Source organism: Diospyros lotus, chromosome 8 (assembly GCF_014633365.1).
Source record: "Diospyros lotus cultivar Yz01 chromosome 8, ASM1463336v1, whole genome shotgun sequence".
Lineage (NCBI taxonomy): Eukaryota > Viridiplantae > Streptophyta > Magnoliopsida > Ericales > Ebenaceae > Diospyros > Diospyros lotus.
Window position 1 is genome coordinate 4,183,445 of NC_068345.1, and position 15,089 is coordinate 4,198,533.

Here is a 15,089-nt window from a genome sequence, read left to right on the forward strand (position 1 = left end):
TTATTTTTTTCCTTTGATGTATGGATATAATTGAGTCGCTTCATTTAAATATATAAATGCAACAAAATTTTGGGATTTGTTTAGTTATAAAAAATATTTTTTTGTTTTCAAACTTTAATCTTTTATTGAATAATCAAACTCTTTTACTAGAAAATAAAAATAGTTTTTATTTTTTTTTATACTATGAATTAGAAAACATCAAATTAATACTTTCTATGTTTTCTAAATTTTTTAAAAATAAATGTTATGACTTTCTAAAATACAAAAGGTTAAGACATCTTTAATTATAAAATTGAAAATTATTTTCTAAAATTAATTTTGAATTAAAAAATTGAAATTATTTTCTATGAAATTATTAAGTTAAAAATTAAAAAAAAATCAAAGAAAGACAAACTTAATTTTCCCCCATTTTATCGGTAACCAAACAAAGACAAGACAACCCAACCAGCAATTGAATTAGTTGCTGATGATGTGTTTAAACCACTCTTCACACGGTTTCTTGGGTGGTTTCTGCAGGCTTTTTTTCTTCCTTCTCAACTTTCCCTTCTTGGTGCCTGCCCCACAGGTAGCCATAGAGCCCTCCAACCAGCAACAGAGCTCCACATAGACTGCCCAAATTACACCAAAATTCAATTATCAAAAAGGGAATCAAAGTTTAATACGAAGCTTTCATGTAAAATAATATGACTCATTAACATCTCTATCTGGAAAAATGACATATTTTCTATAATTTTTTTATATAAAAAGTGTCTTTAAAATGATGTGATATATATAATTATAATTTCATATTTTATAATTATTTTACTATGATTAATTAATATTCCCAATATAGACATCAACAAACCATGTCAAATCATTTTGCTAAAAAATGTAGCATAAAATTAGAATAGACAATGTATCGAATTTGAATCGTATAACTTTCTCTTATTTTTTTAACCCATAAAGTAATTTATTTGATTCTTCATCTTTGTCTTAATATTTCATCAATTTATATAAAAAATGATAAAAGCATGGCAATGAGCATCTTAGAAGAATTCTGTTTCTAAGAACATTTTTTTTTCTGTAAAAATAAAAAATAAAGCATGAGCAATGAGCATGATGGTGCAAGTTAACCTTCCCCAATGCAGGGATTCCTTCCACAAGACTGCAGATAAGAAAGCTGTAACGGGAAGCCCCAATGGAGTGAACATAGCAAGAAACACTGGGCCCTTCTTGTTTATCACCCATATTCTCAACCAGGAATTGATCGCTACGGCCACTGCCCCCTGCGCATCATCCCCCTTTCCAATCAATTTCAATGGAATCGGAATTCTAATTAATTCTGTGACGGGGGGTTATAGAAAAAGAGTAGTTAATTGTAGGCCACTCTTACACAGTAGATGACTGAGAGAAGATTAACATCCCAGCGAAGCTTCCACGACGATATGTTTCTCTCCGCGGCCGCCGCCCAAACCACTGACTGTATGCAGCTGAAGAAGGTCTGCAATGCCGTCAGTCGCAGTATTGCAGGATATTGTTTCGTTAGAGGACCCTGGATTAAAACACCGTACAAGTCGTCGAGTCAACATTAAATCTGCAGCTACTAATGCTTAATATTTTCTCGTAAAAGCAACTCAGTATAGAAGGAAACTGAGTGCGATTTTGTGCGCCCCATTTAACACGAGTAATTTTACCCCTCTGGTTAGTTTGGGTGTAAAAAGTCATTTTGAGAGTCTCTCTCATCCCCTCAACCCACCTCATCTCTCTCCTACCTTCCTCCTCATCTCTCTCCCCTGCCCTTGTTCTTGCCACTGACCCTCTCATTGCTACCTCGCTGCTGCCACTGCATCGTCGCAGGCTCGTGTCACCTCATTATCTCACCACTCTGCTGCATCCTTACCGCCTCGCATCGCGTTGCCTTTGCATCCTCCCTCTCTGAGGAGGTTGGCGAGGCGAGACGACGATGAGAAGTTTGCTAGAGAAGAAGAGGAGAGAGGAGAAGAAAGCAGGGTTGCGTGTAGCGATTGTCAGCGTGGCAACGAGAAAAGAGGAGAAAGAGGGCGAGGCAAGGTGACGGTGAGAAGCGAGGCAAGGTGACTATGGAGAGCAGAAGAAGGAAGGGGAGAGAGGAGATGAGAGAAAGTGGGGATAACTTTACCCTCCGTTAAATGGGGTGCACAAAATCGCACTCAGGAAACGAGGCATGGCATCGAGTGGGTTATGGTTCCAATAGACATATCATTTATTTGTTGATGTTCATTTGAAGAGATATATATGAATGAAGGGTCGCCCTTCTTTGCCTTCAGAACATAGGTCGAATGACAAAAAGGTAAGCAATATGCTCTTATAGTCTGGTGGGTCGTGAGTTCGATTCTTCTCCTACGAAAGGGTCAAAGTCCTAACTTACGATTTATTTTTTCCTGCGTAATCAAGGGCACGACCACAGGAGGCAGCACAAGGGCGGTCATCCTAAGGGTCGCCGCACCTTTAATAATTGCACTTGAATAAGGGCGAACTAAAAGTCAAGTTTCTTCGATGAGGGAGAGAGAGAAGGGAGAACCTGCATGATGATCCAAAAAGCCCGACCAATGTTGGAAGTGACACAGATAAGAGAGCCCTTTAGCCAGTCTCCTCTGGAGTAGTAGGACTCTGAATTATTAGATGGAGATGGCGCTGCCGATGAAAGCTCCTTGTGGCTTCTTCCCAGTGAATAAATTGGAGGGCCTTTAATCAAGATGAAGACCATGGCACCCCCAAGGCTCACTATGGATCCCACAAGCTTCGCCACTCCATGCCATTCCCTTATCGCAATGCTCTCCATCCTGCATGCAATATCATCAATTCATCATCATCATATACATGTATATGAGCCCACAAACATCACTCACTATACACACACACACACACTATATATATATACACCTTAAGAGAAGAGCCATAATGAAGGTGATGGCCGGAACAGTGTTGCTGATTGCCATCGTGAATGTCGCCGACACGTAGTCCATCGACAGAGAGTTCAGATTGAAGCTCACTGTTAACCTGAAAAGAGTACGTTCTTCTTGACACGATTAATTATGAAGCTAATTAAAGATGTTAATTTAGCTGAAAATTTGCATACGTATGTAACATTTAAATCAAGCCGAATTAATTAGGATTCATAAGTACGTACCCAAATAAAGAAACGAAGAAGATCTTGCAGAGCAAGTTGAATGACAGTGAGGCAAACTGGTGGCTTCAAATAGTTAAAGTTGGAAATATGGCAGAATTTATCATAAAAAATCCAAAAGAAGAGAGAAAGCAAGCCGGAAATGAAATAAATTACCTCTCAAAGAAGATGGCGAATGGAGCCAATACAACAGATGCAAAGGCTTGGCCATAGGCCACGAAAACGTAAGGGTTCATGCCATTGGAAATGGCGGCCTTGTTAAACAAGGACCTCCCGGCGTTGACGAACTGGATGAGTAGGACTCCCAGATAGGGCTTGTTGCTCTTCAACAAGGCCATCACTTGGCCTACCGAGCACTTCATCTTACTTGCCCTGTGGTTGGCCTTCCTTCAACTCCTTTCATTTGGAACGTCTGTATATAGATAGGGCCACCTGGGTGGTGTTCTAGTGATAGTAGCTAAGCTATGGTGGGCTCCATGTGATCAAGTTTTGAATTCTACAGTCTTATACTTTTTTTTTTTTTTTTATGTCTTTTTATTTCTTTGTCATATTTCATTTGAGAAGTGAAGTTACTCATAATTTTATTATACAACCTGCCAATCACACAACCTCAAAGAAATATAATTAAATTTATAAATAATATTTAGTATTGACTAATTTCGTGATTTAATTGAATTGTTAGTCACACCGTGCTTAACCTTTTAGGTGAAATAAGAATTATAATATTTGCAATGTCTCTTAATTATCTAATGATTCTAATCTTCTCCTTTTTTTAAAAAGTAAAAACATTAATAGGGATAGGACTACCACTCCATGGTTTCATAGACATTTATTACAAATACATATTTCACGTGTTTAGTCACAGTTGAAAATTGCTATATATTTGCAAGTTTTCACCACCAAGGCATTGCAAATTAAGAGTTTCCCAGCAAGGGTAGAAGGTGGAATCTTTAGAATGGGATGGGATTTTGAGTCAGCTAATAGAATTAGTAGTGGATTGGAATCTTTACATGTAAAAGGCACCATGGGCTAGATGGGCATAATGGGCATTGCAAATTAATTTATAAATAAATCATGCAAACTGTATAAGTACTTAAAAATTTATAAAAGATGAATTTCGATTACAAATAGAATTATGTATTATAACTTTTCTTGAAGCTTTTAATTGGACCCGGCCTTGTGGGTTGGATGCATCTCCTCTGTGGGCAATTCTATTTTTTTGACTTCATTTTCAAATTTTTGATATAAAATATTTTACTAAACCAATCTTAATTTTCACGAAGTGCTGTTGCGAGGCCTTGTGACAACCACAACATTAGTAGTTAGGTTATGTGATATATGGGGTTTGACGCGTGCTGTCAACTTAATTAAAGTGGCTGTGATGGTGGAATTAATACGAGGAGGTCACACATATAGTTTTCATTTGGTGATAATGCCATTGATTATTGCTTCCTTTTTGGCACCATTGATTGCCCCCTTTTGACAAAACAAAAAATAAAATGTGGCCACATCCCATCAACATTTGGAGATTTGGTCATTTATTTTTCCATTATCAATACACTAATAAGGTGATCGCTCTTATATTAAACATAATGATACATTTTTTTATGTATAATTATATTACATCAACAAAATAATATAATATCATCATCTATTATTAAATATTTTTCTTTTTTCTATGAGATATGTAAAATATCACATACTACTACTATTCAAATTCAGCATAAAATTATATAATTATTTAAATTTGGACCATAATTAATCGTTACCATCACATCATTCCACTAACTTTTCACAAGTAAATTGCGTAACAATTAGGACTACGCAGAAGTTCGATTAGACCAAACTAACCGAACTAAACTTTTTGATCGATTTGGTTCAGTTATTTAATAGTCGGTTAGTGATTTGGTTAATTTTTGGAGAAAGTTTAGTTATCGAGTATTAGTTCAGTTTTCTTTGTCAGTTTAACTGAACTGATCAACATTTCAAAACGACATAGTTTTGAGTGCAGTATAAAAGGAAATCTACAAACAAATGTGGAAGGACTGAACCTGTAACGCCCCGTTTTCTCGGGCGCATTATAAATTGGGACAATTCCGGGATAATAAATTTTTTCTTTCAAATGCTAAAGCTAAACCACATCATACCTCGAATTCGTCCCAGAATTCTCAATCATTTTTCTCGTAAGAGAATCACTATATACATCAAATGCGGAAGCAAAGATCGAAACCTGATATCTTAACGTTGATCATAAATCAAATCTTACATCTTCAACATTTCTCAAAACATTCAAAATACATGAACTACATACATTTCATTCTTCATGCACTCTGCTAAGTGCCGTTTCATGCCTCATTTATCCTTGAATCTACTACAATCTCCACCTGGAACGTTTGAATATTCTAGGGGCAAAACTCAAGTTAGATGATGAATCATCTAAGTAAGGGTACATAATGTTATGTCATGTGTGTATGCAATGTCTTACCTCGTAGGTGTCAACTGCACCCCTTATGCTACCTACCATTTTAGCGGCCCCCTTCTTTCGAAGCCGAGGTATATGGGTGCACCCTTGGTAAGGTAGCGGTGCTAGTTCGTATTCCATACGACCTCAAATGCGAGTGATCAATGATATCAACGTGTATTTATGCATTTCATAGTCATGTCATGAATGTAGTCTACGTGTTGGATACATATCAAAGCATGTCAAAATGATGTAAATATTTTAGAGGAACATAAACCAAGCATTTTCCATAAAACTAACTTTAATTGGGGAGTACCACTTACCTTCTCTAACTTATTGGGCTACCTCGATATTCGTGCCTTGCCTCGTGCATTGCCTCGATTTGCGTGCCAACCTCAAAATTTGCACCATTCACTTCAACTTAAACCTCAAAGCATCCTAATCATCATAGGTATTTAAATAAATATTAAAACCTATTTTTTCATCATTTTCTTTCTATTTCTTCCTAATTTTCCTCAATAAATCCAAACTAAATATTTCTAAAATATTTTCTCAATATTCTTCTACGACAATTCATAAAATAATATTCTTGAATTTCTGAAGTTTTCTGAGAAATTTTACTTATCTTAACTTAGCATCTCTAACTTCCTCGGTATGCGTGTCATCTCCTCGAAATGCGTGCCCAGATGTCGAAATGCGTGCTTGGGCCACTTTTCTCGTCAAAAGCTCCGGAATATTAATAAACCACTATTTCCTATTTTTTCGACATTTTTTGAAAATTTTTCCTATATATATATATATATTTTTTTTCTCTTCTCTTTTTTTCTTTTCTTTTTTTCTTTTTCTTCCCTTCTTCTTCCTCCGCGCGACCTACGCCTCCCGCGCGCCTGCAACTTGCAGCCGCCGCCGCTTCACCCTCCGTCAGCCTCCACCCAGCCCTCCGCCGGTCGCCTAGGCCTCGCCGGACCGCCGCCGCCCTGCTGGGCCGTCACCGAAGCTGCTAGCCGCCCTCCGCCAGTTCGCTGCTTGCTGGAGCTCGCGGCCATGGCTGCCATGGCCGCGGCTCAGCTGCTCCGGGTCGCTCCTTCATTGCTCGAGCTTGCGGCCATGGCTGCCGCAAGCTGCTGCCTCCAATCCCTCTCGCAGTCTCGGCCTCTCTCTCTCTTTCTCTCTCTCGCTTTACTCTCTAATCTCGCATTACTTGGCCCCCCTTTATCCGTAGCTCTTAGCCGAAGCTCCTGTGCTTCTTCTTCTCAAATTGCTCCCTATTTATAGGCTCCCCGCCGCTCCCTCACTGCCATGGCGTCTGACATTCAACTTGCTACCACAATCTCCTTTTTCTAGCGCAAATCTCGGCTGATCTTGCATACGCATGGCTGGAATGTATGGGGCGCTTGCTCACGTTTGCAGAGCATGGGCATAGCAGGGAATTGTTTAGATTTGCAGAGATAACACCCACACACGCGCACAGAGCTTCGTACATCCTATATATCTATATTTATATATACACACACTTCAATTAATAATTAAAACTCCACCTTACTTGTATGCTGTATGCTTGTGTGAAGATTACTTAATTGTTATCCATGATTTGGCAGAGGGAAATGGCCATACATACGCCTACATTTATATATATATACATGTTATATATCATATTAATATATAAAAATTACACAATTAAATTTTAATTTTCTCATAATATCACTTGGGCAACTTCGTAATTTCAATTATACCCTCGAACACTGAATTAAATTGTATTTTAATACAGAAAACATATAATTAATAATTTCAAATTTACTCGATAAAGACGATTCCGCCCCAATATTCTCACCGGGCTGTCGTTTCATCCCAAAACCACTGAAGGGTTGATCCTTATGCAAAACCAGAGCCCCCTAGGGTTCCGTTGAATTTTTGGGAGTTTCCTACGACGATTCGATTTTACAGCCTAAATGACAATTGTATTTTAGCTGTACCGAAAACTGCTCTCAATCCGATTTCTTTCGATGCCATAAATTTTATCTCGAAATACTCATCAAAACCATATAATTTTCCTTAGACAATTTCACTCCGAGGCATTCCCTATAGTTGATTCGGTACCTGAAATTGCTATAAAATTAAATTTTCGGTATTCTAAACCTATCGAAATTACGTGGCAGTCTCATACGAACATGGGGTATTACAGAACCGATGCTTGCTTGTTTGATCCTTCTTTCTACTCGTTACATGGGAAATCATGCACCTGTAGGTTGCAACTCTGCTTCCCTTAATTATCCCTTCAATCTCTTTTTTCAATTTGGCTTCTCCAAGAAGCTTACAACCATACTCTCCTCAATTGTCCATTTTCCTTTTTCAATTTGGCTTTTCCAAGAAGCCTGCAATAGGGGTGGCAATTCGTGTTGGCGGGTCGTAATCGTGTCGTGTTGAGACACACGTATAACACGTATCAGGTTAACCCGAACACGATCCGTTTAATAATCGTGTCAAATTCCTTAAACCCGAACACGACACGTTTATTAAATGTGTAACACGACCCGACCCGTTTAACCTGTTTAAGTAAATCTGTCGTGTCACCTATTAACCTGTTTAACCCATTTAATTTAAACGGGTCGTGTTGTGTCACCTGTTAAATGTATTATTTAGTTTTAAACGTGTTATTTCGTGTATAATTGTGTTAACGTATTCAAATCAACCCACTAACCCTTTTAATTAAACGTGTCATTTCGTATATAATCATGTTAACGTGTTTGGGTCAACCCGTTAACACGTTTAATTAAACGTGTCATTTCGTGTCTAAACGGGTTAGACGGGTTGACCCGTTTATGACCCGAACCCGATTAACCCCAACCCTAACTCGCTTAACTTCATGTTGTGTCATGTCGTGTCCAAAATTGCCAGCCCTAGCCTGGAACCTTGCTTCCCTCAGTTGTCTTTTCAATCTCTTTTTCAATTTGGTGTCTCCAAGAAGCTATTCCAATTGGTTCTACAACAACTATAGAGACAAAGATGGAGATAGAGAGTTAGAGATGAAGGGTCGACTGGCCGAGCAAATGGCTGAAGTAGAAGGGTTGGCCTTTTTCGTCTTCATCTCCGATTCACTAGGCCCTTCGCTTTTGGTCCTTAGTATCCCTCTGACACCCACGTTGACGCCTATGTTGCACGGAAACACCTCATAAGAGCCGTTTCCCCGTTTTGGAAACGTTTCCTATTCCCGTTTCAGACCCTATTTATGCCTATTTTTTTTAGAAAAATGTCCGTTTCCACATTTCCGTTTCCTATCGGAAATGTTTCCCGTTTCTGTTTCCATGCAACATAGGTTGACGTCGACCCAGCATTTCTCTCTCCCTCTAATTTACACACCACCGTGCTCGCTCGTCGACGCTGATGGCCCATTCGGTAAGTTTTTCGAAGACTTCTTATAGGTGGGTATTCTACATTAAAACCTAGATTTACTAAAATCCAACTATTAGATCCTTTGGATTTTTGGGTATGTGGGTTACTGAGCTAAGGAGAATCTGATGGTCGATTCCGATTGGAGGAATTCGCCATGAATGGTGGCCATCGACCTTTTTTTAGAAATGTGTTTTGAGTTTTTTGACCATAAAATTAAGTTTTAGATCTACAAAAAATCAACCGATTGATCAAACTCATTTTTGGATATATGAATCACCACGGTTGGGGAAATTCGATGATCGGTTCTGATAATTGGAAACCCCGACTGGCTAGGTAGCTGGTGACAACAGTAATGCCGAACATTAGTTTGGTCTGTTAAGTTATTTTGTGGGTTTGTTTGGTTTTCGATTTAGTTCGATTTTGCAAATTTTGTTTAGTTAGTTTTACTTTTGAATTTAAAATTACATTAAAAACTAACAATAGTGTCACTAAAATTGAATAAAAGATAAGAGCTAACTCATAAGTGTCATAACTTGGAAACTTGGTGAGATTGGGTGGTTTCCTTGAAAAACCAACTGAGGAAGAAAATAGTTAAATAGAAGATAAAGAAGAAGAACCAAGAGACTATGAAGTCTATATGTAAAAGCTTATGTAGATGAGTCCATAATTTTGGGAGATATGGCCCAAGGAGTGACAATTAGATTTCATTTGAGAAATTAATGCAAGTATGTAGTCTTTTTGTCCAATCCAGAACCAAAGACCATAGATGAGGACATTGAAGATCCAAGCTAGATTTTGGCTATGCGAGAAGAGCTTAATCAGTTTGAAAGAAATAAGATGTGGACCTTAGTTCCTAATCCAAAAGATAAGCAAGCTATTGGAACCAAATGGGTATTTAGAAATAAAATGGATAAAAATGGAACAATAGTAAAAAATAAGGCAAAATTAGTGACACAAGGCTACAGTCAAGAAGAATGTATAGAATGAGACCTATGCACCCATAGCAAGATTAGAAGCCATTAGGTTATGCTTGCAACAAAGGGTTCAAACTTTACCAAATGGATGTCAAAAATGCATTTCATAATGGTTATATCAAGGAGCAAGTATATGTTAAGCAGTCCCAGGTTTTGAAGATCCAATTCATAAGGACTATGTATTCAAGCTAACCAAAGCTTTATATGGACTTAAGGCATGGTATGGAACCTTAAGTAACTTCCCCACCAAGAATGATTTTAAGAGAGGAAATGCGGAGATTGTTAGTGTTAGTGCCCTAATGCTAGATTTAGATGGTATTTGACAATTATAATTATGAGACTAATGATGTAATATTTGCAAATATAATCATGTTTGAACATCAAATCTTCATTCATACATCTCCAATCAATTATGAATGAGCCCTTAGATTTTTTTATGATAGTCTTATTCTTAAGTGTTAATAATATGCAACAAAGACTTTCGAATTAAGAATTTCTTAAAAGTATTTTCAGTTCTTAGATTTCTTAGAAGAGGGCTATGATTTATAATCAATTATGGAGTAGCATATGAGTTACTACCTTTGATTAATATAAGATACTAATGATAAAGGATAGTAAATTACATGTCATAATCCATGAGATGGATATAGTTAACATGTGGATTGGTGTTAGTTGAACATATACTGAATGTGACGCAAGTGATAGATCACATGACTGAGAGAATCTATGATCTATCACTGGCGTCAATTGTGCTACCGGTCCTTAGATCGGAAGCAACATAGTTGTCTTATATGTTGGTGCTAGGGATTTGTTGTTACTAAGAACTATCTGATTACCGGATGGAAGATGCACTGTGTGGTTCTTGTGCAGTAGCGTATGAAGGCAGGTGATTGCTAATAGGATCTGTCAACCTCTATCATGAGGTGAACATCCTATGCGATCAGTGGTGGTTGTGGTTGTATGAACCCCTGGCCAAGGTATACATGATTGAAAATGTGTTTCTAATGTCGAAAGGTGTTCTGATGTGTCATTTTGATCACACCATACTAGATCTTGGCATAACTATCGAGTTAGTGAGTTTGATCAGTCCATGACTCTCACTCGATCGGGATATTAATCGATGGAAGGATTATAGTACACGAGAATCAAAAGACTAAATAGGTTCTCAAGAAGTATGACTTCATTATTAATGAGATCGCCCTAATATAATGCTAGTTGCCACTTAGGATCTTTAGGGGTATATTGGGGAGATGGAGAGATCATCACTGTAAACCAAAGTGTTTGGTTGGCGTCACATAAATGAAATCCATGTATTCCAACCAAGTTTGGACTCTAGTGAATCCACCTAAAGGTATAATTCCTATAGGGTGTAAATAGATCTATAAAAGAAAGATTGGTTCTAATGGGAAGGTGCAGACTTTTCTGGTGGTAAAAGGATATCGTAAAAAATATGGTATTGACTATGAGGAGACGTTTTCGCCAATTGTAATGCTAAAATCCATCAGAATGATGCTAACTATTTCAGCACATTATGATTATGAGATTTAACAAATGGATGTCAAAACGGCGTTCCTAAATGTTTAACTTGAGGAAGATATATTCATGGAACAACTTCGTGGTTTTGAGTCTTCCAATGCCAATCAAGTATGCAAGCTTTAAAGATCCATTTATGGTCTTAAGCAAGGCTCTAGATTGTGGAACATTCATTTTAATAGTGAGATCAAAGAGTTTTGTTTCATTAGAAATCTAGATAAACCTTTTATATAAAAGAAAGTCAATAGGAGCGTGCGATCTTTCCCTATCTTGTATGTGGATGACATCTTCTTAATGGGGAACAACATTGGCATGTTGATGTCAATAAAATTATGTTTGTTCAATAAATTCTTCATGAAGGATTTAGGAGAAATGACTTATATCTTGGGAATCTGCGTCTATAGAGATAGAGTGAGGAGATCAATAGGTCTCTCCCAGAGTCTGTACATAGAAAAGATGTTAAATAGGTTTAGCATGAAAAATTCCAAGAAGGATTTTATACCTTTCAGCCATGGAATTCATCTCTCTAAGGGTATGTCTCCCAAGATACTCGAAGAAAGATAGCACATGGAAAAGATTCCTTATGCCTTGGCTGTTGAAAGTCTAATGTATACTCTAGGCCAGATATCATGTATGTTGTAAGTGTCACGAGTAGATATCAGTCCAATCCAGGTTTGGAACATTGGATAATAGTAAAGTGTATCGTTAAATACTTGAAAAGAACTAAGGATTTGTTACTAATGTATGGAAAGAGTGATCTCCATGTTGATGGGTTTACTGATTCAAATTTTCAATTTGATATGGATGATAAAAAGTCTGCATTTGGGTTTATGTTCATCTGCAATGGTAGGGCAGGTAGTTGGAAGAGTTCTAAGTAAGAAAAAATAGTAGACTCCACTATGGAAGCCGAATATGTTGTGGTATGTAATGCTGCAAAGGAGGTTATTCGGATAAGGAAGCTTATTGCTAAACTAGAGGTGGTTTCATCCATTGAGTTGTTGATATCTTTATATTGCAACAACAATAGGGCTATTGCACAAGCTAAGGAATCCAGGTCTCACTAGAAATCCAAACACATTGAGCGGCAATTCCATTTGATCCAAGAAATCATAGCATGTGGAGACGTGCAACTATAGAAAATCTTGTCATTGGAGAATGTTAAAGACCCATTGACCAAAGGACTATCATAGAGTCATCTTGATCGCCATCTTGATAAGATTAGCATTAGATACCAGGCGACGATGCAATGAGTACCTATAGTTTGTAAATCAACATTAATGCAAGTGAGAGATTGTTAGTGTTAGTACCCTAATGCTATATTTAGATGGCATCTAGCAATTGTAATTAGGGGACTAATGATTAAATTTTTACAAATATAATAAAATATGATTTCATATTTTAAGGTTATATCTTTATTCATACCTCTCCAATCAATTATGAATAAACCCTTAGATTTCCTAATGATAGTCTTATTCTTAAGTATTAAGAATATGTGACAAAGACATTCGGATTAAGGATTTCTTAAAAGTATTTCAGTCTTTAGATTTCTTAGAAAATGGCTATGATTAATTAATTACGGATTGACACATGTGTTAATACCTTTGGTTAGTATAATATACTAGTGATAAAGGATAGTGAGTCGCATATCATAATCTATGAGATGGATATAGTAAACATGTGGATAAGTGTTAGTTGAACATATATTGAATGTGATGCAATGATAAATCACATGGCTAAGAGAGTTTATGATCTGTCACTGGGTTCGATTGTGTTACTGGTCCTTAAACTAGAGGCAAAACCATTGTCTTGTATGTCAGTGTCAAAGATTTATCGTTGCTAAGAACCATTTGGTTACTGGGTGTGAGATACAATGTGTGATTCTTGTGTAGTGGCGTATAGAGGCACGTGATTGCTAATGGGATTTGTCGACCTCCAGCGTGAGGTGAACATCCTATGCAATTAGTGGTGGTTGTGATTATATGAACCTTTGGCCAGGGTACACATGATTGGAAATGTGTTTCTAATGTCAGAAGGTGTTTAATATGTCATCTCGATCACACCACACTAGATTTTGGCACAACTATTGAGTTAGTGAGTTTGATTAGTCCATGACTCTCACTTGATCAAGATGTTAATTGATGGAGGATTATAGTATAAAGGAATCAGAAGCCTAAATAGTTTCTCAAGAAGTCTAACTTCATTACTGGTAGGATTGCCCTAACATAATTCTAGTTGTCATTTAAGGTTTTTCGGGGTATATCGGGAAGATGGAAATATACTCATTATAGACCAAAGTGTTTAGTTGGTGTCAAAGTGTTTCGGGGTACATCGGTGTCCGCATCCCATCCCGAGAAGACATGTTTTTTTAATTTTTAAAATCTTTTTTCTTTTCTACTTTCTTCTCTTTCTTATCCTCCAGGCAATCAAATTGCACGTGCCCACTCTTCTTACATTTAAAGTAAGTAGGAGACATTCTTTTCTGCTCATTTTCTCATTATTCTAGCAAACGCTTTTGTTAGAAAGGTTGTTTCATTCTCTTATTCCTTTTCACTAGACTCAAATTCTTCATTTGCTTTTAAGACTAGAGTTTTCTTACCTTTAGTATCTCCATTAGTCTTGTTTAATATTAATTCATGAGTTAGAAGTGTTCTTATTAATTCTTTCATTTTTATTTTTTTCAAATTCTTAGCTTGAAAAATTGCAATCACTAAAGGCTATCAATCTAATGTTAGAGATCTAAGAATTTTATTAATTTGATAAGAATTTTTTTAATCTAATGTTAGAAATTATTTTTTCCTACCATTTTAAGATTGTTTATAATCTTTTAGAATCTACCATTCATGTTATTAATATTTTCATTTTGAAGTAATTTAAATTCTTCATATTGGGACATTAAGAAATTAATCTTTGTATTATTTATTTGATATGTTCCTTCATAAACTACTTTTAATTTTCTCCAAATTTCATGTGATGTAGAACAAGTAGACAGTTTTTCATATTCACTAGGAAGGATTAAACAAAAAATTATGTATTTAGTTTTATGATCTATTTAGTGTTTTTTTAATGTCTTCTTCATTTATTTATAATTATTTTCCAGAAATAATACTCTATTGAGGCCATTTAGATGGGTAAATCACACCAAACATCACTAAACTTTAGTGTGTTTTTCATTTTGATCACTAAATTTTAATTCTTTTCAATGTGATCACAGAAGTTTAAAAAATTTTGCAATTTAGTCACATATAAGATTTTTCAGCCACTTTATAGCCGAAGTAGGTGACGTGGCACTGATGTGAAAAATAATAAAAATATTGTGCAATAATATTTTAATATAATATTATTATATATTGACACGTGACATATTCTGATTGGTTGTCATTGCACAATAATCTTTATTATTTGTCACATTAGCTAAAAATTTTTATATGTGATCATATTGCAAAACTTTTTAAACTTTTGTGATCACATTGAAAATAATTAAAGTTTAGTGACCAAAATGAAAAATACACTAAAATTTAGTGATCTTTGGTGTGATTTACCCCCATCTAGATCTTTTCTAAGTTGAGGTATAAACTAAGGGTTCAGC

The 15,089-nt window shown here is 36.3% G+C and overlaps 1 protein-coding gene across 1 annotated transcript; it reads right to left on the minus strand.

Annotated features, from left to right (window-relative positions):
- Window positions 1–391: 391 nt before the first annotated feature.
- On the minus strand, window positions 392–3,527 carry LOC127808837 (WAT1-related protein At1g43650-like). The gene is made up of 7 exons (XM_052347492.1): window positions 3,302–3,527; window positions 3,149–3,211; window positions 2,902–3,018; window positions 2,540–2,801; window positions 1,373–1,531; window positions 1,114–1,265; window positions 392–608 (listed from the first exon to the last, which is right to left on the minus strand). The coding sequence occupies exons 1-7, from the start codon at window positions 3,505–3,507 to the stop codon at window positions 488–490; spliced, it is 1,080 nt and encodes a 359-aa protein (XP_052203452.1). The 5' UTR covers window positions 3,508–3,527; the 3' UTR covers window positions 392–487.
- Between the last annotated feature and the right edge of the window lie 11,562 nt (window positions 3,528–15,089).